Genomic DNA, 27,254 nt, shown 5'->3' on the forward strand with positions numbered 1-27,254 from the left:
AGGAAAGTTGGTTCTTTTCATCTCATCCGTGCGTTAAATGTCCACATATCAGCCAGTTAAGAGAGAAAATCGGTGATTTTTTTTAGGTGCCATCCAAATTAGGGGGCATGATTTGGACGGTTCAGTTTAAATTTACGCCACGGGCAATCTCTTGGTGCCTGTGGGTCAACCATCACACTCAGCTGCTGAAATCTTTCTCCCGTTGGACGCTAGCCGTTCATGGACGGGTTTCTAGATGACTTAAGGGTCTGTTTGGGCGGTGGGATTAGAAGGAATTAGGTGGGATGGGATTCAAAAAACATAATTATTACCCATGGTAGGATTGTCCCCCCGTTGCGATGGGATAAGATTAATGCCCTGCTTTGTTGATAATACGGTGGTAAACCGAATGGATATATCCGCCATCATTTGAAATTATTGGGAATAACATACATGTGTTATATCTAAGATGTTCATTTATTTTTTAACCTCATTTTATGGTATGGGCCTAAAAATAAGGTAGATCCAAAACTTATGTGGCCCCAAAAAAGTTTTCAATGGTAAGTATTCAATCCCCATTCCTTTCTATGGTGGGGTCCACTTGAGCATTAGATTTATCTGATTTTTTGGCCCATGCTCTAAAATAATCTCGATAAATGGGTGAACGGTGTGGATATAGCCCACACATCATGGTGAGACCTACAACAACTTGCTAACACCGAGTGAAATTGGCACGGGACCTAATGCAATTCTATTTAATGTAATTCCAAGCTTTTCCATTCTCTCCAAACATGAAGTGGAATTGGTAAAAGACCAGATGAATCCCATCCCATCCCACCTAATCCCTTCTAATCCCACCGCCCAAACAGACCCTAATGGTACGCGGTTTGGCTAGTGACGCTGTGGCCCCCATCCTGATGGTCAGTGCTCTGCGGGCCTATTATGATTAATGTGTTTTATCCTCGTAGTCCATCAATTTTTTCGGATCATTTTAGGACTTGAACGCAAAACTGTGGCAGATGTAAATCCCAGGTGAACCACACCATAAGAAAAAATTAGTGATTAAATGTCGACCATAAAGCTCCTCATAATGTTTATTTGACATCCAACCTGTTTATTAGGTCCTACAGACCTTGATCAAGGTGAAAAAGGTCATACAGACCTTGATGAAGGTAAAAAAAATCAAATACCAGGTTGATCCAAAACTTCGGTGGTGGCATCGAGAAGTTTTTAATGGCAACCGTTCAATTAAAACTGTTTCCTATGATGTAATCCACTTGAGATTTGGGTCTACTTAATTGTGGGTTCTTACCATAAAATGATCTGAAAAATGATAGACGGTATGGATGAAGCACATACATCATAGTGGGCCCACACAGCACCGACCATATTAGCTTGTGGTAGGGTCACTAGCCCATCTGCGTCCTTAAAATTGTAGTCCATGGCCTCATCACCTGGTGTGAGGTCACATCCATAGTGATCGTAATCAATCTTCTAGTGAGTCGATGGTGGACGGTACATAATTCAAAGATTTAACCGTTCCCGATATCTTGCCAATCCGCTTACAGGAGTTTAGAAGAAGAATCTGAACCGTTGGTTTTTTAAGTTTTAACCATTCACTTGTAGGGCTAGGTGGGAACCACCGATAATCAAGAAGTTAATGTGACTTTCGATTTTCAAACTAGGGGCCGTCGGTTCTACAGGATGATCGTTTCCTGTCGTAGATCCTGGACCCTACATGTGGTGGAAGGCCAGAGAACCACTGATCCGGCGGATCTTCGGTGACTTAAAAAAATCAGGAAGACGTGACCAATTGGGGAGCGGATACGGTGGGGCCCACCTTGATGTATTGGACAGAGTGGATGTCACATGATATCACGGTGGCCCCCACGGTGCTTTTTTGCAGGCCCATCCTACCACAAGTGTTTCATGATATCCACATCTGAACACACGTGTGTATAATTTGGACGGTGGGTCAACCCTTCATTTATTTTTTATAGTTGTGGCCTACCTAAGGGCCTGTTTGGGAGCGTGGATTTGAAACCGTCAGGATTGGCGATCCTCCCGTGTGTTTGGCACCTTAGAGTGTGAAAAAATTTTAATTAAAAAATTACCCATGCATGATATATTTACAGGGGTTTAAATTTAATTACTAAATTAATTTTAATATCCTTAATTAGTGAGATTTATAAATTTTGACACTATAGTTGTGATAAGCCCGCTGAAATATATACTTTGCTTAAAAATAATAAAATTCCAAGTCTCAGATGGACTGCAAGCACAAGATTATGTTTGAGTGACTAACCAATGATTTTTAATAGTTGATTAATATAGACAATGTTTGAATGATGTTAATTTATATGGACAATGTTTAAACGGTGCTGATTATTATTAGTGGGCCATGTGCCCAATAGAATGATAGTGTATAGTAACACACTTATTACACTTGCAACTATTGAAATAATTTTAAGTGTAATCTTCACTGTCACGGTGGAATGCAAACCCTCCCAAAGAAGCATTAGAAACCCTTGAAACCGTCGGTTAAGTCATGCTGCCAAACAACCAAGGGAATTTGAAACCCCCTCTGATTCCCCTCCAATCCACGGTGCCAAACGACCCCTAATGATCATTTGGGCCACGTCTCTGAAAATATAGCATACGTGGGATCTGATGATAAGTGGCTCCTATCTTGTAAGGATGTGCTCGTTCCCCCGTGTGAGGCGAATGCACTTAAAAATCTAAGGAAAGTGGCATTCTTGTAATTTAGAGAGACCACAGCGTGACTTTATGTCCACCCGCATAAATCGGTGTAATTTCTTAATAATATTTATTTATAAATTTCCACGTTTTCTATATGGAACAGAACGAGAAAGAAGTTAAATGCCATCACACACGTGCTACAAAAATCCCGTATTTATAATCCGATTCGAAGGGTTTGTGGCAGCAGTGGCTCGTGAAGAATAAGCTGAAGAGAGAAAACTTCAAGAAGAGAAAAGGAAAGAGAGAGATATGGAGTGGGTGAGAGGAGCAATGGTAGGGAGGGGCAGTTTTGGAACAGTGAATTTAGCCACCGCTCTCAGCAAAGACCACAAACAGACTCTTCAGATCATGGCCGTGAAATCAGCCGTCGTATCCCAATCGTCTTCTCTGCAAAACGAGAAGGAGATCCTGATGCAATTACAAGACTGCCCTCAGATCGTCCACTGCTTTGGCGACGATCTGACCACAGAAAACGCCAAGCAATTCTACAACCTGTTGCTGGAGTATGTCGCCGGTGGGACTCTCGCCGATCGGGTCAAGAATTCTGGTGGTCGTTTGCCAGAATCTGACGTCCGATGCTACGCGAGATCGATTCTTGAAGGTCTGAGTTACATACACGAGAATGGATTTGTTCATTGCGATATCAAGCTCCAGAATGTTCTTGTCGGTTCTTCTTCTTCCTTCGATGTTAAGATTGCCGATTTCGGGCTGGCGAAGAAGGCCGGTGAGAAGACGGAAGGAGGAGTGTGGTTGCGCGGCACGCCTCTCTACATGTCTCCGGAATCTGTCGCCAGCGGCGAATATGAGGCGCCGTCGGATATATGGTCCCTTGGATGTGCGGTTGTGGAGATGATCACTGGCAAACCGGCGTGGAAGTGTGCGGTGGATGCTGACATCAGTGCTGTTCTGTTCCGGATTGGTTTCGGCAACGAATTGCCGGAGATTCCCTGGGAATTGTCTGAAGAGGGGAGGGATTTCTTGAGCAGGTGCTTCGCAAGGGATCCAAACGTAAGATGGACAGCTGAGATGCTCTTGAATCATCCATTTGTCGCAAGGGAGGCGAAGAAAGGGGAGGAGGGGAAATCGGCCGACAATTCAACGGTGTCTCCAAGGAGTGCTTTCGATTTCCCTCAATGGCGTTCACTTCAATCTTCTTCTAATTCTATCAGGTCATTGGCAGAGTCTTGTGCCCTTTCTGGAGGGGAATTCGACCAAATCATGAATTCCCCTTCTGCTCCGGTGGACCGGATTCAGCAGCTGGTGACGCAGCAACGGCCAGATTGGTCGTGTTGGGAGGACAGTTGGGTCACAGCCCGGCGAGCGGATTCCTCTGTCTTTGAGTTCAGTGATGATGCAAATGAGGAGGCAGAAGTTCACATGATTGGGAACTCCATTTGTCGAAGAGGTGATTCTTTGCTCGTGTTAGAAGACATGTTGGGAGATAGAAAGAGAAAGGGGATTTCAGACATGGAGGAATTCCCTGCAACTTCAAGGTCCAAAATCGATGCATTCGATCCCTTTTCTTCGCCACCATCAACGTCATTACCCCAATTTACACATGGGTCAGATGGAGATGGAAATGCTGTTCCCGTCGCGAATTCTGCAATTGAATTGGGTCGGGGAGTAAGGAGTGGTAGAAGCTGTGAGCACTTTGGGAGTTGTAGGTGTAGTTTTATTGCTTGCAAGATAAATGTTGGGTCTGATTTCTTGTCAGAATTTGGGGATTTCAATTGTTCTGATTATTACATTACAAATCAATACAAAGAGAGTAATTTCCTCTAAGATTTTCTGCTTTTGGGTATCTCATTATAGTTCATTTTGGATTTTTTTTTTTTTTCAGCGTTTGGATGCGCAACTGAACTGAATTGAGAACTACTGTTATTAACGAGGAAGTAAAACCCTCAAATGGCCGTTATTTTCCTCTTTCAATTACAACTTTGAAATCAACATAATGGCAATTTGGAGGTTAAAAAAAAAAAACTGCAATTTGGTTTTAATTCCATAGTGCATCCAAACACGCCTTATTATACTCTTTAAAAGACCTGGGTGTAATAAAAATTAATTTTTTTTTAAATAAATAAATAATCAAAAAAAATTCAAAGCCTCTGGGATTGCAGCTTTTGGATTGGTTATGGATTGGGATTTCTGGGTGGATGCTTTGTCAAGAGTCAGGATGACATAATCTTCAGGTGGGCCTCACATGTGCAAATGGGAGAAAATGACTAATTGGTCCAAATTTGTTACATGAATGGCCCACCTGATGATCATATCCGTTTGATCTTTGAGACATTGTCGGATCATCTAGTCCGCCAATCAACTGCCCATAGACGTTATTTAGGGCCCACCATGCATCAGGCCTCGAAAGAACATTAATTTATCCAAGCGTGATTAGCAGGCAATGTAATCAGGGGTTGACCTAAAAACTAAGGAGGGGGGAAGAGGGTAGATGCCAAACGCGTGGTTTGAATGCCAGGGTTTGAATGCCAGAGCGAGTTCACACGATTGACTCAGATCTTTGGAAACTTCAATCCTTTTAGAAGTGTGAAAGTAAGAACGTTGACCTACCTTTTTAGTGCTTTCTTTAAGGTGGATACTCAGTCAATGGTTGTGAATTGCTACGGGCATGCCTAATACATGGTGGGGCCCACCAATAGAACGGTACCCATCTTTTGCAGACTCAACGCTACTGTATTCCTTCTTCGCCCATCCTTTTATCTACAATATGATTTTTTGGAGGACTTTGTGGCTGACCTGAACATGGCGACTTTTTGGAGTTGACTCTCAGTTGGAGTCCTGTATTTGCATTTTTAAGGAATTCTTGTTTGACCCCAATAATACTAAATTCTATGGAAGTTGCACCAACTCCAATCCTAATCCAGATTAAGTAAAAAACTCTATTTTATTTTCCAAATGGGAAATGGTCTGCAGTTGGATCCTGAAATAGGGCCCGATATGGTCTGAGCCGTTCATCTGGTGGACACCAACATCAAATCATAGGATTATTTTTGGATTGCTGCCTGCAGGATGTCCCATCTTTCCTTTTTGTAATCCATCTGTCACAGTTGAAAAACCAAAAAACTCGATTCAACTCAATGTTCAACTGGGTCAGGTTGACACGGAAGCTCGAACCGAACTCAACTCGTTTAATAATTCGGATAAACAAATCAAACATGGGACCGAGTCTCATGGCGACTCAGCTCGAAACCTTGCCGAGTCGAGTAACTAGGCCGAGTTTCTAGTTAACTCGGCAAGTTTTAGAACTATGCCATTTGCAACCCAACAATCAACGGATAGGATGATTGCTTCTGATCATCGGGCCAATTGAATGAACTGTTTGATTCATGTAGTGGGCCCCACGCTATGGGTCTCCTACCTTAACAGCTCTTATGAAATCCATCTACTCGCCTCAATTTTCAAGGACCTTCAATTTCACTTAAAATAATTTTGACTTTGTTCAGGTGACCCCACAGAGGTTTTAGTCTAAAGTCTAATTATGAAACATTCTCATTAGTGAGAACGCAGGCTGGCCACCTTTTTTCTGTTTGACTTTTCTTCTAGTGTGATAGTTGAGCACACATCTTCTTCTAGAATGTCAATTCAGGATGTTGTACCACACAAGTTGGGGCATGTTTTAGTCATCCAAGCCGTTAATCTGTTGTGTCCCATCTTGGGTTGACTGCGGGTTAAAATTCTTCTCAACGGATAATCTTGGCGGCCTGAAGTGTTTGAAAGAGAAACAACGGTTCACATTCAACTAAAAAAGGCAATAATATTTGTTTTTGGGATCTTCCAATTGAAATTTGGATCATGCTTCATCTACAGTGGGACTTAAAAAACCAATGGTCTGGATCACTGAACCATGGGCCCCACTTGTCAGAATGAAAACATGTGTACACCGTGGAGAGATAGGAGCCAACTTACCATATGATTCCTCCTAATTCAGACCGTTCACATTGAAGTTTCCGTTGCCGACGGAGCCATTGAACAAACAACGCCAAGATTCAAATTTGTGGCGATCAAACGAACGGTTAAAATTAATGGGCCAAATTCAGTGAGCAAAATCAGATGGCTGATATTTTGCGTCGGTCACTGTACATTTCAAGGTGCGCTCTATCTAAAATAAGGCCTATGATTCGGATGATATTAATCATATGGTTAGGATGACATTGATATTTATCAGACGGTTAGGATGATCTTGGCTTGGTTTGCATATTAATAAATATCTTTGTTGTTCCACATGTGGTGGACGCCAGATGATTAGAATCATTTAACAATGGCCCCACATGAAGATGTACGTGTCAACTAAAGGTGGGCCCAGCCCAAATGGTTAAGATGATCTCACAATGAGCCCAATGTGGAAAGACAAGTGGTTAGGATTGAATAATGATGGGCCCCACATGATTAACATCGTCTAAACGATGAAGGAGAGGGCAAAGTAGAGATGGGGAAGGAAAACGAATTTTCCTCTTCAGCTGGTGTGATTCTTCAATGTACATCTTCATCTGCATTCCATCAGATGGTTAGAATTATTTGAAAGATGTGATTCCAGCATCATCGTCTACCAAGCATTGGCTAGAAAGGCCGAAAAGTCCAGATCGTCAATTGAACTATCCCAGGTGTAACAAAGCAGCTACTCAGATAGGATAAATTCCCTTTTCAAAAAAAACTCAATTTTCCACTTGAGATCCAAACAGTTACTAGAATTTCGAATATCTGGGTTGCCCCATTTGGGCTCACACGCTGAGATGGTCCAGTGATCAGAGCAATCCATATTCAGGATTCTGTTCTACTGGGGCCACCACAAGAAACTCGATTCTAACCTATGCCTAGATGAATGCAGATTATTGAAAAGAAACTTATCAAATAAATCAAATTCAACAGGTCAGGAACACCATTGAAATGTGATTATTGGATCGCCATCGCTTAGCCACAGAGAACATGGATGGTTCAAATCATTGGAATATCCCAGCATGTGGGTTGGCGGAGGCAAAACAAACTCCAAATAATTCATACGAGAAAAGAAGAAGAAGAAGAAGAATCATAGTGTCATTTTCTTGTTGCAGGAAGATGAAGGCTGGAATGGAATTTCTTTCAGTTTTTCATTCTACATCAATGGCATTTCACTTTAGAAAATCAGTCTCCAAGGAAAATGGTTACACACCAAAACGTTACATGGCCTACCATTGCCCGTCATTCGTGGTCTATTCTCACTTACAAGTTCATAAAAAGACGCGATGCCTATCTGGAAATATTTCAATCCACATTGCAATTCGCTGTCACGAATAGTGCTACTGGCAAATATCAGAATCACCCTTCCCCGTCTTCATTTTTTGTTACGTGGAAGAGCTCATGTGGAGTGCGACTAAAGATGCGTATACTCCGTCAGTCACCTTCATCAGCACTTCGTGCCGTCCCTTCTCTGCAATCACCCCATTCTTCACAACTGCAATAGCATCCGCTCCCTTGATTGTCGTGAGACGATGAGCGACCACAACAGTCGTCCGGTTCACCATCACCCTATCTAGTGCATCTTGGACCACTCGCTCCGACTCCGCATCCAATGCACTTGTTGCCTCATCAAGAAGAAGGATTTTCGGGTCCTTGAGTATTGCCCTCGCAATGGCTATCCTTTGCTTCTGCCCCCCAGACAGTTGTACCCCTTTCTCGCCCACGTTGGTATTGTACCCATTCGGGAGTCCTGATATGAAGTTGTGCACATTTGACACTTTGCAAGCTGAAATGATCTCATCTTCCGATACCACCCCATCCTTCCCGTAGGCTATGTTGGCACCGATTGTGTCGTTGAACAATATCGGCTCTTGGCTTACCAACCCCATCTGTTGTCTCAGCCAATTTAGCTTGAACTTTTGAATTTCAACTCCATCAAGAAATATCCGGCCATAATCAGGATCATAGAACCTCTCTAATAAAGAAATTACTGTCGATTTCCCACTCCCGCTTTCTCCAACAAGAGCTACAGTCTGCCAAAACAAATCAATATCAATTACAAAGAGCAACTACAAACGATAAGAATCTTGATAAGGTTTCACTGATCAAGAAGTAGGCTACCTTTCCAGAAGGTATGCTCAAACACAAGTCTTTGAAGATCTGAACATCTGGACGAGTGGGGTACTTGAAGCCGACATGTTGAAACTCGATGTCTCCCTTCACTGAGGATAATGTGGTACCCTCATCAATACTCGAATCGATCTTGGACTTCCTGTCCAGAATTGCGAAAATAGAAGCCGTTGAGTTCTTGGCTTTGGTAGCATCAGGAGCTATTGCACTGCTCTGCGATACTCCAAGAGCCGTCATCGTCAATGCAAAGAAAACCTGAAATTGGAAATCCAATACACAAATCCAAACAACCGCCGATCAGTAATAAGAAGGAGAAAGAGAGAGGAAAACCTGAAATTTCTTTACTTACTCTGAAAACTTGGCCAAAAGTAGCCTTCCCTTCTTGCACGAAACGGGCACCAGCATAGAAGCAAAGGGCATAAGTGCAGAAGAGCACAAAGTTGGAGAAGCCAAAACCTAAGCCGCTTACGATTCCTAGACGGACTCCATTTTTCATTGGGGCATCACATTTCTTCATGTAAAGATCCATCACCTTCTGTTCTGCGCAAAAAGATGCGACCGTTCGAATACTACCTACAGCATCGTTCGCTACTTGACTGGCTTCTTCATACTTTACCTGCAACCAACCTTATCATTCTTTTAATCAACGTACTCCCATTAGAATCAATTTCATAATGAATTTACAGAAATGATTTTAATCTACACATATCTTGCATTATCTCATCAAGAACATGGTTTTAAAACTCGATTCGGGTCAACTCGACTCAAAGACTCGACCCACTTGACTCAATATCTAATGACTATTAAAGTAAAAACAGTAGCAATTGTAGGATGTATTTAAATTAGTTAGCTTCATATAATTATTAAAAATAAGAGAATAAGGAGTTGCCACAGCTTGGTGGTTGAGTAATCTGCCTCTTGATAAGAGGTTGTGGATTTGAATCCCGTCCATGCCTATGTTTGTTTTTCACTTTTAATTAACAAGAGATTACTCACAATGTTGAATTGACTCCACCAAGTTTTGAGTCAAGTCAACTAGTTTTATTACTATGATGGAGAAATTTGTTTAAAACCTTGGCAGCTGCACTAAAACCCTTCATAAACTTCATTTGAGCAAATCCTTGTCGAACCACTAAAGGGGCTATCAGAAGCCCGGCAACGATTGTCGCCAAGTTTGGAAATATTAACACCAAGGCATTTGCTACAAGGCTTCGCACTCCATTTATAAGAGGTCTCGGGTTTCAACCCTACCCATGTTTTGTTTTTCACTTTTAATTAATGAGAGGTTACTCAGCCTAAGTTAGGGTGAGTCATGTTGATTCGACGAGCAAGCCATGATTCGGCCTAGTCACTCTCAATTCAAGTTTTCATAAGGACTCGACTTGCAATCTTGCTGAATCGAGTTGACTTGGGTGAGTTTCAAGTCAAGTCGGCACGTTTTAAAACTAATGATTGAGGCATTTTATTTAAAACCATTCAAGATTGATTAAAATCTCAAGTTCAAGAGAGTGGAGGAACTGACCTTTGCATCTGCGCTAAAACCCCTCATAAACTTCATCTGAGCAAATCCTTGTAGGCCTACCAAAGGTATTAAGACTAGAATGATAAGTGCTAACCGCCAGTTAGTGATCAGGGCTATCAGAAGCCCGGCGATGATCGTCGCCAAGTTCTGAACAATTAACGCCAAGGCGTCCCCTACAAGGCTCCGCACGGTTGAAGCATCAACTGATAATCTTGCACCAATCGCCCCACTGTAATGAAACAAAAATCTCACAGTTTCAGAATGTTGGAGAGATTAAGACAGTGGGGTTAGGAATGGCATCAACAAACCTTGAATTCATTGGGTCATCAAACCAACTGATCTCTTGGTGCACCACTCTCTTGAACGACAAGGAACGGATCCGTTCGATGAGCTTAGCACCAGCAATTCCGAACATGTATTGTTGTAGTGGAATTGAAACCAGAGCAATCACCCCCAGGGTGATGAACATCAGCCCCCAGAAGCTGGAATCTTTCCGAAGCTTGTGTGGAGGCTCGTAGAAAATCTTGATGGCACTTGAAAGTAGTATACCAAATACAGGGAAGATCACTCCGTGTATGGCTGCACCGATCGTTCCTAACAGAATTACTGGAAACTCTGGCTTGTTGAGGTAGGCCAACCGTCTCAATGGCACCTTTTCTTGTATTTCCTTGCTCTCCTTGCCTTCTTCTTCATCTCCATCTCCTGCCTGTCCACCCTCTTGGAAGGTAATGGCACCGGGCAAAGCAAAGGAGATTGAGAACGAATTCCTGCTGCTTCCTGCACCTGAAGAACCTCTGCTTATGGATCTCCTCAACGAGAGCCTCTTGTTTTCGAAGCTTGAATCTACTCTATCTGGGCCCATCCTCGGCGCTTCTTCCGATTGACTGTTCCCCGCTTGCAGGCGTATGAGCTGAGAGTAAGGCCCATCAGGGTCCTTGATCAACTCCGAATGAGGACCTGATGAAAAGAACAATGTCTGAAACTTCAATTACAAGTTCAAAAGATCTAGTTATTCTTTTGGGAGTACTTAGCTTTGGTTACCTGATTGCTCGTTTGGATGCTTTGTGTGTAGTTATTGAGTTTCAGTTACCTAATGGCGTGTTTGGATGCTATGCTCAATTAAGTTACAACCCATTATGGAATGTGGGTGGGAATCATTTTAATTCATGATGACAACTAAACACCTAATTGTAATTCTGTTTGTTTCAAAAGTGATGGTAGTTGATATTTTACGTCCCATCTTGCGCTATGAATGACCTGGGGCCATTTACACTCAATTAAATTGAACTCTTAGAAGTTCAATAGGATTTGTATGTCCAAATGCGACTTAAACAAAGTGACAATAGAAAGAAAAAAAAAAAAAGAGGACGGAATTAGAGTTTTGCGACAATGCAGGGCAATTACCTTGCTCCACAATTTTTCCATGATGCACCACTGCTATGTTATCTGCATTCCTCACTGTGCTCAGACGGTGGGCAACAACCACGGTCGTCCGATTCACCATGATCCTCAATAGTGCTTCTTGAACAATCCGCTCCGACTCTGCATCCAACGCGCTTGTCGCTTCATCAAGAAGCAATATCCTGGGGTTCTTCAGGATAGCCCTTGCAATCGCAAGCCTCTGTTTCTGTCCACCAGACAATTGGGTTCCATGCTCACCGACCATCGTGTCAAGCCCCTGCGTAGATCGCATCCATTCTATTTTATTAGGTATTGAAACCACTATCAGACAGAGTGAAGACTTAACAAGAAGATCGAGAAAGCGTATTACCTGTGGCAGCTTGTTTATGAATTTTGCAGCATTGGCAAGCTCAGTTGCTGTCCTGATTTCTTCAAGCGTTGCACCTGCCTTTCCATATGCAATGTTCTCTTTGATAGAAGTCATAAACAGGATTGGCTCTTGGCTAACGAGTCCGATTTTCTCCCTTATCCACCCAACCTGAAACTTCTTCAGGTTTATACCATCTATGAGCACTTCACCGGCTTCAGGATCGTAGAATCTCTCCACTAGGCTGATCACCGTCGACTTCCCACTGCCACTCTGTCCAACCAGAGCTGTGGTCGTGCCGCTCGGGACTTGTATTGAGAACCCAGAAAACACCTGAACATCAGGCCTTGCTGGGTACCTGAAGTACACATCCCTTAGTTCAATGTCGCCCTTGATGTCTTCCAATACCATCCCACTTGTGTCGTAGGCATCGATCTCTGGCTTCCGGTTGATCGTCATGAACATCTTGTAAGCTGCAGCTTGCCCTGCTGCAAATGCATTCACTGATGGAGAAGCTTGGCCTAGAGACCTGATTCAGCACATGATTTTTAAGAGGCCAAGCAAATGGAGGAAAGAAAATTTTGAAATAGCGCAAACCAGATAACATGAAGATTGAAATCTATGCTGCTGAGCACACAAAGACATGATCACAAGACCATGGCTTCAGCTGCAGATACAAGTGTATCCTCTTGTCGTTCTTACTTACATTCCGCCAGTCATTATCGCGATCATGACGTTGAGGACGTGTCCACCGTCATATCCTTTTTCGATGATCAGCTTGGAGCCATACCATACAGCTAATCCATAGCTAGAAAATACAATTAGCAGAACAGTACCGATTCCTAGGCCGGAGCCCAGGCCTTGTTGGACACTGCATTTGTATGCAGTTTTGAGAGAACTGCTGTATTTTGCTAAAGCTTGCTTTTCACCTGTGAAGGATACAACCTTACATACATCCAGGAAATCATCAATCAGCCAACATTCAAATGAGCACTGTACATCAAATCTTTGGTTGTGTTTGGATGCAAAAGTGAATTGAATTGCAAACTTTCAGTTTAATGAAGAGGAAGTGACAAAAACCAATGATTTTTCATAGTATTCATTGAGGGAATATCCCTCAAATTGCAGTCCACGAAATTGCGATTTGGATCCCAGACTTGTCCAAATATGAATGCAAGGAAAATTACAATTGGATCGTCTACAATTGATTGGAAGGACTGAGTAATTGCAATTCAATTTGATTGTACATCTAAACACACCCTAACAAACGATGCCTGCCTACCGTTCTGATGGATCCAACCGTCTGCTCTACGACATTTCCTGCCTCGGCATATGAGATCTGCCCACGGCTTGACATTTTCGACATAAAAATCGACATGGCCCCGCCAGCTATGACAATGGGAGGAATGCATGCCACCATTACAATTGCAAGAAGCCATCCTCTTGAGAATGCAATGGCAAAGCCCCCAACAAAAGTTGCAATGAGCTGTATGAACTTCCCAACCTGAAAACAAATGCAAACACATTAGTAGTAGACTAGGACCACTCATCAACCAACCCTGCAACATTACCAGGAGCTTAGCTTACTATCCCTGCCCAGTAAGTCCATCTAACACTTCCTACCCTCTCATAAGCCGGTTAAGGAAAAAAAATTGCGATGGGAGACATGTTATGTTCTTATAAGAAAAATAAATATCACAAATAAAACATTTTATTTTTAGAAAGTAAATAAATATTATAAATAAAACATTTTATTTTTAGAAAGTAAATAAATATTATATATTAAAATTTATTTAAAATACTCATATAGATTAGTGGTAAGAGGAAGAGCTTTTAACATGGAAAACCTGGATTTAAATCTCCTCAATACCGTGCATGGCCTAAGCTTTAGGGTTGCTTGGACACTTTATTAAGCACATGCGCATTGTCACAAGGAGCGTAATATTTTTAGTACTTAGTTTGAATCCATCTAAATGATTGTGTAATTAGTGAGTGACCCGTTGGTGCTTAAGGTTTTAACCCATCCGAACTATTGTATAATTAAAAAAGTGACCAATTAATATGTAAGGTTTTAGCTATAGTGTTGGTTGAGTGTGCCTAACACATAGCTGTACAAGTGAAATCGGTGGGACGTTTCGCATATGTGATGGCAATTATATTGTTTAGAATATGGGCGGTAGTTATGTGGTACCATATGGCAATAATTTTTATATTGTTGTTTAACTATCACTGTAAAATAAAATAAAATAAAAATAACTACCACAAGAAAAAGATCATGTTCATTCACAGAAGAATGATTGTTGTATATGAATAAGTGTGTGGTTGTCCAGAAGAGAAAAGAGTGTTTTTTCAAGAATGATGTCATATCCCTACCACTTTGATATATCCTAGATATTATAGTCCAAAGACACAAGAACAATCCTAAATCAAGCCATCCATAGCTTTGTACTTCACAGAAGAATGATTGTTGTATATGAATAAGTGTGTGGTTGTCCAGAAGAGAAAAGAGCGTGTTTTTTCAAGAATGATGTCATATCCCTACCACTTTGATATATCGTAGATATTATAGTCCAAAGACACAAGAACAATCCTAAATCAAGCCATCCATAGCTTTGTACTTCATCTTTGTTATCTTGCATTTGCCCTCTTGAAAATGTTTTTGTGAGGCGTATTAGTGTTAGTACTCGAAGATTTGTTCAACACATAAAGGTATAAATTACGGATCAAGTCAAGACTAAAGCTTGCAAATTCGATACTTTCATATCAAAATTTATTGATTTCCTCTATTCTGTATTATTTCATTTTATCCAACAAGACATGATTTGATTATTTGGGCGGTTGATGTGATGGGCCTCACTAGTTTCCAAGTGAGCTGAAACTTGTAATGGTAGCTAAGGAAATAATAACACACCTTCTCTCCCATTGCATCTTGAATAAGAATGGTGTCGCCAGACATCCTGCCAATGACTTCTCCGGTTGTTGTTTCCTTATCAAAGAATGCAATGTCTTGCTGCAATATGGTTCTCAAGTAGAGACCGCGAATTCGGGCTGCTTGTCGCTCTCCTGTCACCATCCAGCAAGACACCTCTGCCATGGACAAAGCTCACAGTGCTTAGGCCCATGTTGCTTCTAGGAAGTGTAAAACTGATTCTCAATAAATAGTTTTTTGAAATTATTTATTGACAATTACTTGTACAGAATTGATTCCCAATGAATATGTTTGGTAAATATGCATAAGAAACAATTGAGACCACTCGGGCCATCACAAAATGATGCATATATGCCCTATGCATTGCAGGGGGCATGATTATTGGATGTTCTGAAAAATAAGGCTCAATACAATCATTAGGTAGGCTGCGCTATAGAAAACAATAGACAGCCATTCAAAAACCTCCAAATTGACATAGTGGCTCATACAATGGTTGGAGGATCAGTTTGATTTTTTGGCCATCTAACTCTAACTTACACACACACACACATATCATAATCATTGTCATATCACAAATTGTAATAGAGGTTGAATTGTATCATAAATTGTAAGATTTTTTTATGATCTTTTTAATATATGAAAAATATAAATAAATTAGAAAAAAATAAAAAAAACTTTAACACTATCATGACATGATATTACTTAAAATTTAAATAATTACTATATTTCCTCTCTCTCTCTCTCTCTCTCTCTCTCTCTCTCTCTCTCTCTCTCTCTCTCTCTCTCTCTCTCTCTCTCGTCTTTCAAAATAATTTCCTTAAAAAACATACAATGACCCTTAAGTAATGTATGTTGTTGTTACCTCTATTAAATTTGGAATTGCATTGGAAAAGCAGCATTTGATATTTTGATTTCGAACCATCATTCCACAATACATGTAAGTTAACATGATTGTAACCATCCACAAAAACATTCCAAATAACTCATACAACAATTTGATGTTTCGACTAGTTATAAAGAATAAAATAAAATAATTTACCTTTTTTAAAATCTTTTTTTCTAAATGGTATTAAAGCCGTCACTAATTTAAAACTATAAAATGAAAGCCAAGTAAGGCTTAAAATAGAAGAAAACAAGTATAATTTGAATAATAAATTGGGATTTGAATTGTAAATAGTAAGATTCAAGTTATAAAATAGTACAATTAATATAAAAAGGATTTAAAGGTAGGATTCAAATCGCCTTTAAGATTCAACTTATATCATAAATGCTTGGATTTTGACAACATTGATATATATTTTCAGAGAAATCCTCTCCTAAGAACCAATTAATATAAGAATTAGTGAGAAGTTTTTGAGAACTCATCTCTTGTGATGTAGGCACAAAATCCAAAGGGTCCACAAGATGAGTCATCTCATAAAACCATTAAAGGTCAAAAGTTAGCCTAATCCACAAATCTTGTGAGCCATAACAAAGAGAGAGAGGGAATTCCAATGAGAACAAAATAATGTGATTTTTGCCTAACCCTTCATTTAAGTCAGATGGAGGGTTTGTATGACCTAGATTGCATATACACATCACGTGAGATGAGTTCTCATGAGAGCAAGTTCCTAGGAGAGCATCTCTCTCTCTATATATGTATATGTGTACACACATATACATATATATATATATATATATATATGTATATACATATATACACATATATGTATAGGAAAATCTTGTGACCCCAATGTGATATATGTTGGACATCCACGTGGATTTGATAGGTCCCTTTCTAGGTTATGGGATATCCCAATAATCAATCATATCAGGAACTCAACCAGGTCATACCATTTGAAAACATATGAAATTGTGACTAAAACATCTAAAACCACTTGTTGGAACATCTAAAACCACTTGTTGGGGCCTAGCCCACTTATATAGCTAAAACTTAATGTGACCCTTCATTCAAATGGAACACACTGGATAGGCTGGATGTCTAAACCACATTTCCTATAAAAGATTGTGAAGGTTTCAATTAGTGGGTATTTAATCTCAACTGTTGAGTAGTTCAATTAGTAAGTATTTACTCTCAACTGATGAGTAGTGTGGTGGGGCTTACCCAAGTAATTGGCCTGATTTTTAGGCCTGTGGACCACTATAGAATAGCATCTAATTGATGGGGTGGATGTCTATCACGTATCATGGTGGGGCTCACAGAACTCGAGCTCATGGGAAGCTACCATGATATCGACCACACGGTACCATTTCCCTATGTGTGCATGTGCATGTGTTTAAGGCAAAAGTTACAATCCACCCAATAGATAACTTCCAATTTATCAAGTGCAAAGTCATCTTGTGTGTGTGAGAGGGAGGCAAAAGTTACAATCCACCAAGCAGATAACTTCCAACCTAATCAAGTACAGAGGACAACCAACCCATCCAGTAGCTTGGCCCCACCAGTCATATTGACTCTTGTATTTTGCCGTTGATTAATGGCTAGACAGTTTTCTATAGTGTGGTCTACTCAATGAATGGACGGCTGATTCTTGCATGAGGAGATCCTGGTGGGCCATACCGTGTGAACTTGGATGTTCTAGGAGAAGTTTCACATTTTCCGCGTTGGTGTAACCCATCAGAATCTTTTCATATGGATGATCTTTTGTATGAACGGTTAACGTAATGGTTATAATCTGATGGACGGAGTGGATACGTACAAAACATGGTGGGCCTCACAAAAATTGGGTGTTTTATGCAGCTGCGTAAAACAGGCATTGTAGACTATCCCAAAATAATAATAATAATAATAATAATAAACGTAGAAAAACATGAATTTGCAGAATACTTACGTAGAAATGATACAACACCAGAACAGAGTGCCAAATACACGAACCGAACGGCTACCTGATGACAAGAGCAACATCCACCCAACTCTCACATCACAATGAGATCTCTTCATTGCAAAAGAAACTAACGCTTGCAAAACAAAACAGATAAGAAAGAGGATCCCATCATCCAACAATAAAATACATCAAGTGGGCCCCACCTGGGTTTTCAATTTGGATGTGTGGGGTCAGCATTGGTCCGCTGAGATCAATGGTGGCTGGAGAATTCCCCAGAAATCACACCCTTATCCCGGCCATCAATACGAGCATCATTTTCTGTTGAATGTGGACTGTTGTTGTATTTTTCTATCATCAACCGTCCATTGATAGGCCACAGATGGAAAGGTTAAGATTGTCCCATGAAGGAAACTATGTACGGTATCGTCCATCCATGGTGCAACTCAATCTACCAGCGGTGTGGATTACCAAACCATGGGCCCCACTTGATAGAATTAAGAATCCATCTATACCGTTCAAAGATGGACACTATCGTATGATATGATTCCTCCATTCACCCATAGCCAACTTTTGCTACTTGTGTTCCCCAAAGAATCATATCCCTTGCAGAATACGGTTCCTCGATTAAACTGACTGGACAATCATAATCATCTAACCTAGCCCATTAATGATTATGATTTGGATGGTTAGGGTTGCTAGATCAGTGTACTTTTCCTCCATACTCATTGGGCATCATGATATGGACGATCTGGATTAGATCCGGATGATAACAACAACAGAAGTAGCAATAATGGTTTGTTATAAATGAGAATATAAAAAGGAAGACGAGATCTAGACCGTACCTTGGACACTTGATGGACGACATTGCTCCTATCAGAGGCTCCAAAGGAGTTGATGAGCTGACCAAAGAGAATACTCATGAGAGGCATGGACAGCCCATTGAGAATGCCAGCAACAGTCCCAACACTCATCAAGGAAACATCCAAAGGGTCTGCAAATGAGAAGAGTTTGTAGAAAGGGACCTTCTCATCACCCCCTCCTTTTTCTCTCTTATCATCCCTACTCCCCACACCCTTCTCTATCTCTGATGCCCCTTCTTCCATCTCTCTCTCTCTCTCTCTCTCTCTCTCTCTCTCTCTCTCTCTCTCTCTCGTGTAGGTCTTTTGAATCTCCTTATTTCTTCTGCTTACAACTCGATAGATTTCTCCTTATTTCTTCTGCTTACAACTCGATAGATTTAAATGCTTTGACGAAATCCCTTCTGCCATTCACAAAAAAAAAAAAAAGACACAGAGTGATCAAACATATATAAATCTGATCTTTCAGCATATTAAAGAGAGAAACGGGCAAGAGCTTACATACCCAATTGTATAATCTTATTAAAATCTAATAAAATAGAGAAACAGTGGGAAAAAGGTTGATGAAGGAGAGAACATTGCTTGTCGTACAAGAGCACTAAGATATGTAACAGAGCGAGAGAGAGGCAGAGATAAAGTGCAACACGGAGAAGGAAAATCCGTTAAGATTGCAATATAAACGAGTTCGCTTTCTGTCTGTCGCGACTTAGAGTCCAGTGTGTGTCGCGGCTACTGGGGCCCACATTCTTTGTCGTCCGATGATCGGAACCATCCATATCGTGCATCCCATTGTTTATACGAACCTTTGTGAAAATTACACTAAACATATTTTTACCATTATCTCTAATGAAATTAGACGATGAAAAGAAAGTTTTCAATGTATGACATTCAATTCCGAAAATCAAAGGTTAGGATCGTCGCTTTAGGTTGTATACGAGAAAGTAGCTTAGCTATGATGGTGACGCAAGTTTGGACGGTTGAAATCAACGAAGCATCTTCGCATGTGGGTACCAGATGAATGGCGACGCACGCTGGATGCTTGTGTGATTAAAGAGAAGAGAAACGCTGGTCGCGTGAAAAGTGTAGATATGCGTCGAAAACTCTCGTGCGCTTTGACCATATCTTTCTCCAAACGGATCTCCTTTTCGCTTTCTATTTCCAGCTTGATTACAAGCAAAGTTCAAAACATTAGGTAGGTGGGGCCACCCCACCATGTGATGATCCGAACCGTTCATCAAAAATATTTCTCTGCCTGTAGTGCTTACGCAGAAAAAAAAAAAAAACAGAGAGATTCCATCGTGTATAGAAAGGGGCTTGGAAACAACGGTCCATGAGAGGGGTTTGTCACTTAACTTCCCGTGAATGGTGATGATTTGCTGGAAAGGATACTTTTCTTTTTTCCAGATGAACGGTCTGGATAACTACGTGGGATGGCTCAATCGGCGAGAAAACAAATTAAGGGATTTTAACGGTCCTCGTTGAGTCGGGATTTTACAGAACAATGCTTTGGTGAGTAAAATGACTAAAATGCTCTCATTTATTATTTCGCGTGGAATGTGTCCGACTCCGATCATTGTCTGCCAAGTAGTGTTTGTATTACATCCAATCCGTCCAGAAGGTGCATCCCACAATTGCAATCATCAAACGAAGCATAAGTATAATCCAACCGTTAAGAAGGCCACATAGTAAAGAACAATATGTACCACCCAAAATCCTTTAAATTTATTTGTACCCTACGTGATGATTATATCATTCTGATTATTGGTGTATAGGTACATCATGTAGGGATGAACCTGTTGAACGGTTTGGATGTCATGAACACACCATCTCAGCCCCGCCACGCTCGACCGTAGCACTCTTGTTTAAGATATGTAATAGACGAGGGAATGTTAGTCATTCAATCGAACATAATTTCTCGTAGAACTCTTACATGTAAAAACCCCACTGGATCAAGTACAAACTTCTGTAGAATAAGCAATGTACAACTCTACAGGGAGCCCACCGTGATGTTTTTATGACATCCAATCCGTCCACGAGGTGTGCCCTGTCATATCCCATTGATTCCCGAGTCAGGTTAATCCAAAAGTTACGTGGGCCACACCATGTGGAATCATGCATAACAACTCTAAAATTGCATGTTGAAGCTGACCAGAGTTTTGGAATGGCTTTACTGTTTGGGTTGCCATTCATCCGGGAAACGGATTGGCTACTCCCCCTGCCAGTGCTCTCTGTGGACCCCACCTTGATGTATGTGTTTCATCCATGCAATCCATCTATTTTTCATGAGATCATTTTATGATATGAGACAAAGAATGAGGTATATACCAATCTCGGACCACATTACAGGAAACAGCCTTGAATGAGTGTTGACCATTAAAAACTTTTTGGGGGCATAAGAGTTTTGGATCAAGCTGATATTTGTCTGTTCCCTTCATATGGACCTGTATGACCCAATCAACAGATTGGATGTAAAATAAACAGTACAGTGGGCCTTAGGAGGATTTTAATGGTGGATATCCAATCACTATTGTTTTCCTATGATGTGGTCCACCTGAGATTTATATCCCTCTCATTTTTGGGTTCAAGCACTAAAATTATCTGTAAAAATGGATGGACAGAATGGATGAAATACATACATCATGGTGGGGCCCACAGAGCACCGACCACCAGCCACCGGGCTGGTTGCAGGGGGAGTAGCCGATCCGTTTCCCGTCTGGTAGGAAGCATCGGGAAGCGGATTGCGTAGTTAGTTACTCACTATGCTTAGCTTAGCAAGTAAACTCTTTGATGTCCACTATGATTTATGTATTTTATCCGATCCGTTTCCCATCTGGTAGGAAGCATCGGGAAGCGGATTGCATAGTTAGTTAATTGCATAGTTAGTTACTCACTACGCTTATCTTAGTGAGTAAACTCTATGAGGTCCACCATGATTTATGTATTTTATCCGGTCCGTTTCCCATCCGGTAGGAAGCATAGGGAAGCAGATTGCATAGTTAGTTACTCACTACGCTTAGCTTAGTGAGTAAACTCCGTGAGGTCCATCATGATTTATGTATTTTATTAGCTCTACCTATCCATTTTCCCAGATAAATTTAGGGCTTGAGCTTTAAAATGAAGTATATAAAATATTCAAATGGACCACATCATGGGAAAAGTTGTATTAAACTTCCACTGTTGAAAATTTCTTGGGGGCAACAGAAGTTTTGGGTCAAGCTTATATTTGTGTTTTCAGTTCATCCATGACTGTATGATTTGATCTTATGAACAGGTTGGATGACAAATAAAAATCACTATGGGACTTGACAAGTTTTCAACGGTGGAAATCATTATCCCCACTTTATCCTGTGGTATAATCCACTTGATCGTTGGATATGCTTCAATTTTGGCCTTAACCCCTAAAATTAGATGGAAAAACAGATGAACGGCGTGGATAGACCACATACATTCAACGTGGGGCCAACTGAATTTACTTAGTACGATAAGAGCGTACTGAATAACTCAGTAATAAATTCGATTTCGAAGCGTATTCGGAAGGAGCTAGATGAAGTTTTAAAAACACGTTGAAAGTCACGTGCAATCTTGAAGGTATTTCACAGATGCCGATTTCCTACAAAAGCCTTTCGAAGTTCTTGCGCCGGAAACTTAAGTGGGACCCATGGTAATTTTTGTGAGAAATCAACCCTATTTCATCCGCTTTTTTATCTCATTTTAGGGGACTCGAGTGAGCCGAAAGCGTGAGGATTGAACGCCCACAGTTGAAATATTCGTGGCTCCACGAAAGTTTTGAATCAGACAATATTTGTGTTTTCAGTTCATCCCACTACGAATGACATTACAGACCGTATGTATGGCATGTAAACGGCAATGTCGACCCAGAGAGTTTTCAACGGTAGGAATTTCCCTACCCACCTTTTCCTTTAGTGCTGTTACTTGAGTCTTGGATCTGATCACTTTTGGTCTCATGTAGTAAAATAAGCTCGCAAAACGTATGGACAGAGTAGATTTCTTAAAAATATCATGATGGATCTCACTTGGGTTTCCAGCGCAAGAACTTCTTGTGAAAGCCTTTTGTCAGAAATCCGCGTACATATTTCACTATGGGTATCTTTGTCCCAGTTGGTTCCTGTGGTGTGGGCTGTTGAAATTGGTGCCTTTAATTTATGCTAAAATAGAAGATTTCGATTGATCAATGGAAGCATAGATCGAATTGAGAAAATCTTAAGTTTTGTTTCTGGATAGTTTTGAATATGTTCATTTGATTGAACATAGATGCTCGATCGCTTAAGATAATTCTGAAAAATCATGCTAGTTCTTTGGACACTTTTGAGCATGTTCGATTAATCAAACATTGTGCCGTCAATTGATCAAATGATACTCGACCAATGTTAATCGATCGAAAGTTCAATCGACAATGCGCATAACTTCTGTGTAAGTGCGCGGTTTTATTTCTAATTGCATATCTAGGAGTATATAAATGGGTGCAATGTGGGATTAGGGTATGGAAAACTTATTCTAAAGAGAGCTAGTGTTTGGAGGAAGGGGGTCGAGGGTTTTATACTCCATAATTTTGATTGTAAGTTACTCATCTCCTGTAATTTCGTTTTCATAATAGATTATTTGTCGCTTTGTGCCATGGTTTTTTCTCTTAAGGGGTTTTCCACATAAATCATTTTGTTCTCTACGCATGCTCGAATTTTCTATCTTTGTGCTTGTTTGGTTAATATATGGATCACGTCTATGTGACACTTCCGTGCACAACAAGTGGTATGAAAGCAATCAGGTTATCAGGTTGGGGTTTCATATTGTATATGAAGACATGGCATCGAAGAAAACGAATGTCAAGTTCGTGACGAAGAAATTTACAAGTAAAAATAATTTTAAATTATGAAGGGTGAAGATTAAAGCCATTCTAATTCAGCAAGGGTTATATCAGATAATCATTGGGAAAGCAAAGCGTCTGGATACTATGAGCAATGAAGAGTATGATGAACTAGATTAAAAGGCAATTAGCACAATCCAATTGCATTTGACCGATGAGATCCTACATAATGTCATCAACGATACAACTATCGTTGAATTGTGGCCGAAGTTTGAGAGTCTCTATATGACGAGATCGCTCTCTAATTGTCTGTTTATAAAGAAACAGTTCTACAATTTGAAAATGGTGGAAAGGACAAATCTCAATGAACATATTAACAACTCGAATAAGGTATTTTGCAAATTGATGATTATGAAGGTGAAGATCAATGAGGAAGATCAAGATCTAATCCTGTTGAACTTTCTTTCAAAGTCTTACGAAAATTTCGTAGATACTCTGTGGCACGGTAGAGAGACCATTGACGTCGAAACCATTATCTTAGCCCTCATTCGAAACAGTTAAGAAAGAAGAACAATGGCGAGGGTTCCTCTATAGATGCGTTGGTTGTTAAATGAAGAAGTTATGAGCAAGAGAAAGAAAATTCGCCATTGATGTCCAAATATAAGGGCAACAGTAAGATGAAGGGTTAGAATTATGGAAAAATTGGACATATGAAGAGGGATTGTTTGTCCTCCAAAACCCAGAAGGATGAAAATTTAGATAATTCGATAAGAGAGACCAATTCAGCGAAATCTAATGTAGGTACGAGTGGTTGTGATTTGTTGTCGCTGTCCAAAGTTGGACACTTATATAGTGAACATAAGAATAAGTGGATTTTGAATACATGGGCATCATATCACATGTGTCCTTATTAGAGTTTGTTCACCACATATAACAAGTATGATGGCGGCCTTGTTATTATGGGCAATGATCATGCATGTAAGCTTATTGGAATTTGATCCGTTTGCATTATAATGTTTGATAGGGTAGAGCATACTATGACTAATGTGAGGCACGTTTCAAATTTAAAGAAAAATTAATTTCTCTAAGTGTTCTTGATACATTGGTATGCAGGTTCACAGGCCATGATGGTGTCCTAAAAGTTTCAAAGGGGACACTCACCACTATGAAAGCACAAAGGAACGACAATCTCTGTAAGTTGATTAGGAATACTATATTGGGTGGAGTGCAATGTCTATAGCAAAGTTCACATCGGTACATATGTGGCATGCACACCTAGGCTATATGAGCGAGTGCGGTATGAAGGTACTCTTATATCATGGTTTAATTTCTACTTTTAAAATTTTTTATTTAGATGTATGTGAGCATTGCATATATGGTAAATAGTTAAAATTATCATTTTAAACCGGAAAACATAGTAGTGAAAGACTGTTGGATTATGTGCACTCTAACATACGGGTCGTCGCCCGTGGTTTCTACAGTATAGTCATCATTCTTCGTAACATTCATTGATGACTTTTTTAGAAATGTGTGGATTTATTTCATAAAGAATAAATCCAATATGTTTATCACTTTCAAGTCTTGGAAGGTCATAGTTAAAAAACAGTCAACATGACAGATAAAAGTATTGAGGATGAATAATGACAATAAATTTACTTCGAAGGAATTCAATTTGTTTTGTAAGGACGAGGGAATTCTGAAGCACAAAGAGTTGAGCACACACCAGAGTAGAATGGTGTGGTGGGACATGAATCAAACTATTTTGGATATGGCATGAAATATGTTGAGTAATGTTGAGTTGGGCAAGAACCTCTGAGTTGAAGCCGTTAAAACGGCTTTCTATTTGGTGAATCGGTCACCATCTATGGTTATTGATTATAGGATTCCTAAAGAAGTATGGAGTAGTCAGCATGTAGACTACTTAGTGCTGCATGTATTTGATTAGGATAATCTCAGATACCGTCTGTTGAGAGAGATAAGCTATATCAAAGGATAAAGAAGTGTACCTTTATTGGTTATAATGATTGTGTGAATTGGATATAAGTTGTATGACCGGGCCACACGAAAAATCACAATAAGCCAAAACATTAAGTTCAATGAGATTCCTTGTTCCATAAGGATGAACATGTGGAAACGACGAAATCAGCGATGATTGATATTGAAATAGATGAGGGTGATACACTTAAATAAGTCAAGCTGCAGGAAAATGTATAAGAGCAGGTGTAGCAACCACCTGTCAAGAGAAATCCATCGTGGGATCGCAAGCTACCGTTGAGATACAAAGATGACTTAAACGTCGTATTTGCCCTCATTATGAATGAGGGAGACATATCTACTTTTTAGGAGGCTCTTCATAATATATATGTAGAAAAGTGGATGGCACCAATGTAAGAAGAGATTAATTTTTTTTTTGTGTAAGAATGAGATGTGGGAAATGGTAGAGCTTCCCGCTAGGTGAAAAGCAATCAGATGCAAGTGGGTTTATCTGAAGAAATAGGATGGGTACAAGGTAGGACTAGTAGCGAAGGGTTATGCACAAATGAAGGGTGTCGACTTCAGCGAAAAATTTTCACTTGTGGTCAAGCAGGTATTTATCAAGTTTGCATTATTACTGGTTGTATAATACAATCTTAAGTTGGGATAGCTGATTGTTAAGACTGCTTTCTTACATGGAGAATTAGAATAGTATATTTACATAAAGTAACCAGAAGGGTTTGAGGTACGAGGGTCACTGATTAATGGTTGCAGGTTAAGGAGGTGGTTATACGGCCTGAAATAGTCATCTAAGCAGTGGTACAAAAAAGTTTGATTTTTTCATGATGAGTTAGCGGTTTACTAAAAGTGAATTCGATCATTGTGTCTACTTTAAAGCACTAAGTGATGGAAAATTTATTATCTTAGTTTCAAATCCAAGTCAGCCAAGCACCCCAACAAGGGCAAATGTGGGGGAGAGAAGAAGCCAAATGATGGAAAAGGGGATTGAAAGAGGCCACAAGATGCCAAAGGCGAGCCCAAGATCCAAGAGAGGAGCTTGAGTTGCTTTACATGTGACGGTGACCATTAGGCTAGGGAGTACCCACAACGGAAGGCCCTGAACTCAGCCCAAGCCAGTGATGGGGGTGATTAGGCTGCTGAATACATTGAAAGGATAAGTGGTTAAGGAGGCAGGAAAATGTTTGCAAATGTGACCATGAATCGAACCAGGTCTAAACATTCAGCTGTCGACAGGCAAACTTTGCCAGAAAATCAACCTCAAACGAAAGATGGTCGAGCCCAACTCAAAGCCCATAGTGAGAGGAAGAGAACGCCTTAGACAGATCGCAAAACAACACACTGTATGTTCATGATATGCTTAGCGACAACCAAGCATGTATGAGATCGACATATTGAAGGCTCAATTATCTAGGACTTTCAAAATGAAAGATTTGGGGGTTGGAAAGAGGATTCTTGGCATTGATATACACATGAACAGGGAAAGGAACAGGCTATAGTTGTCTCAAGAGGAGTATCTTATGAAGGTCCTACTCAAGTTTGGAATGGACAAGCCAAAACCTGCCAGCACTCCCACGCTACTCACTTTCGGATTTCTTCGTAACAATATCATACATTAAATGAAGAAAATCAGTATATGTCTCGTATGCCCAACTTGAGCGTAATTAACAGTTTAATGTATGTCATGGTTGGTACAAGACCGGATATTTCACATGCAGTGGG

General features: G+C 40.3%; 2 protein-coding genes across 3 annotated transcripts; one reads left to right on the forward strand and one right to left on the reverse strand.

Annotated features, from left to right (window-relative positions):
- The first annotated feature begins 2,906 nt into the window (after positions 1-2,906).
- LOC131240764 (mitogen-activated protein kinase kinase kinase 20-like) lies at positions 2,907-4,564 on the forward strand. Its single transcript, XM_058239215.1, has one exon. The coding sequence runs from the start codon at positions 2,989-2,991 to the stop codon at positions 4,519-4,521; it is 1,533 nt and encodes a 510-aa protein (XP_058095198.1). The 5' UTR covers positions 2,907-2,988; the 3' UTR covers positions 4,522-4,564.
- Positions 4,565-7,803: 3,239 nt separating this feature from the next.
- On the reverse strand, positions 7,804-19,012 carry LOC131240765 (ABC transporter B family member 9-like). 2 transcript variants are annotated; one of them, XM_058239216.1, is made up of 12 exons: positions 18,704-19,012; positions 17,868-17,922; positions 15,019-15,194; positions 13,390-13,611; positions 12,814-13,052; positions 12,111-12,636; positions 11,744-12,017; positions 10,648-11,296; positions 10,340-10,568; positions 9,167-9,433; positions 8,809-9,072; positions 7,804-8,720 (listed from the first exon to the last, which is right to left on the reverse strand). In XM_058239216.1, the coding sequence occupies exons 1-12, from the start codon at positions 18,962-18,964 to the stop codon at positions 8,073-8,075; spliced, it is 3,810 nt and encodes a 1,269-aa protein (XP_058095199.1). In that variant the 5' UTR covers positions 18,965-19,012; the 3' UTR covers positions 7,804-8,072. The 2 variants fall into 2 exon arrangements, with proteins under 2 accessions (XP_058095199.1, XP_058095200.1); XM_058239217.1 differs by lacking the exon at positions 17,868-17,922 and having other exon boundaries at positions 18,704-18,824.
- Between the last annotated feature and the right edge of the window lie 8,242 nt (positions 19,013-27,254).

The sequence above is a fragment of the Magnolia sinica genome, chromosome 3 (genome assembly GCF_029962835.1).
Source record: "Magnolia sinica isolate HGM2019 chromosome 3, MsV1, whole genome shotgun sequence".
NCBI lineage: Eukaryota > Viridiplantae > Streptophyta > Magnoliopsida > Magnoliales > Magnoliaceae > Magnolia > Magnolia sinica.

Excerpts from the sequence above, each read along its gene's own strand:
- LOC131240765 (XM_058239216.1), bottom strand. The coding sequence starts at position 18,964 with ATGGAAGAAGGGGCATCAGAGATAGAGAAGGGTGTGGGGAGTAGGGAT. Across the intron at positions 12,637-12,813 it reads GCGATAATGACTGGCGGAAT|GTCTCTAGGCCAAGCTTCTC; the intron begins GTAAGTAAGAAC and ends GTGCTGAATCAG. Across the intron at positions 12,018-12,110 it reads TCATAAACAAGCTGCCACAG|GGGCTTGACACGATGGTCGG; the intron begins GTAATACGCTTT and ends CGATCTACGCAG.
- LOC131240764 (XM_058239215.1), top strand. The coding sequence starts at position 2,989 with ATGGAGTGGGTGAGAGGAGCAATGGTAGGGAGGGGCAGTTTTGGAACA.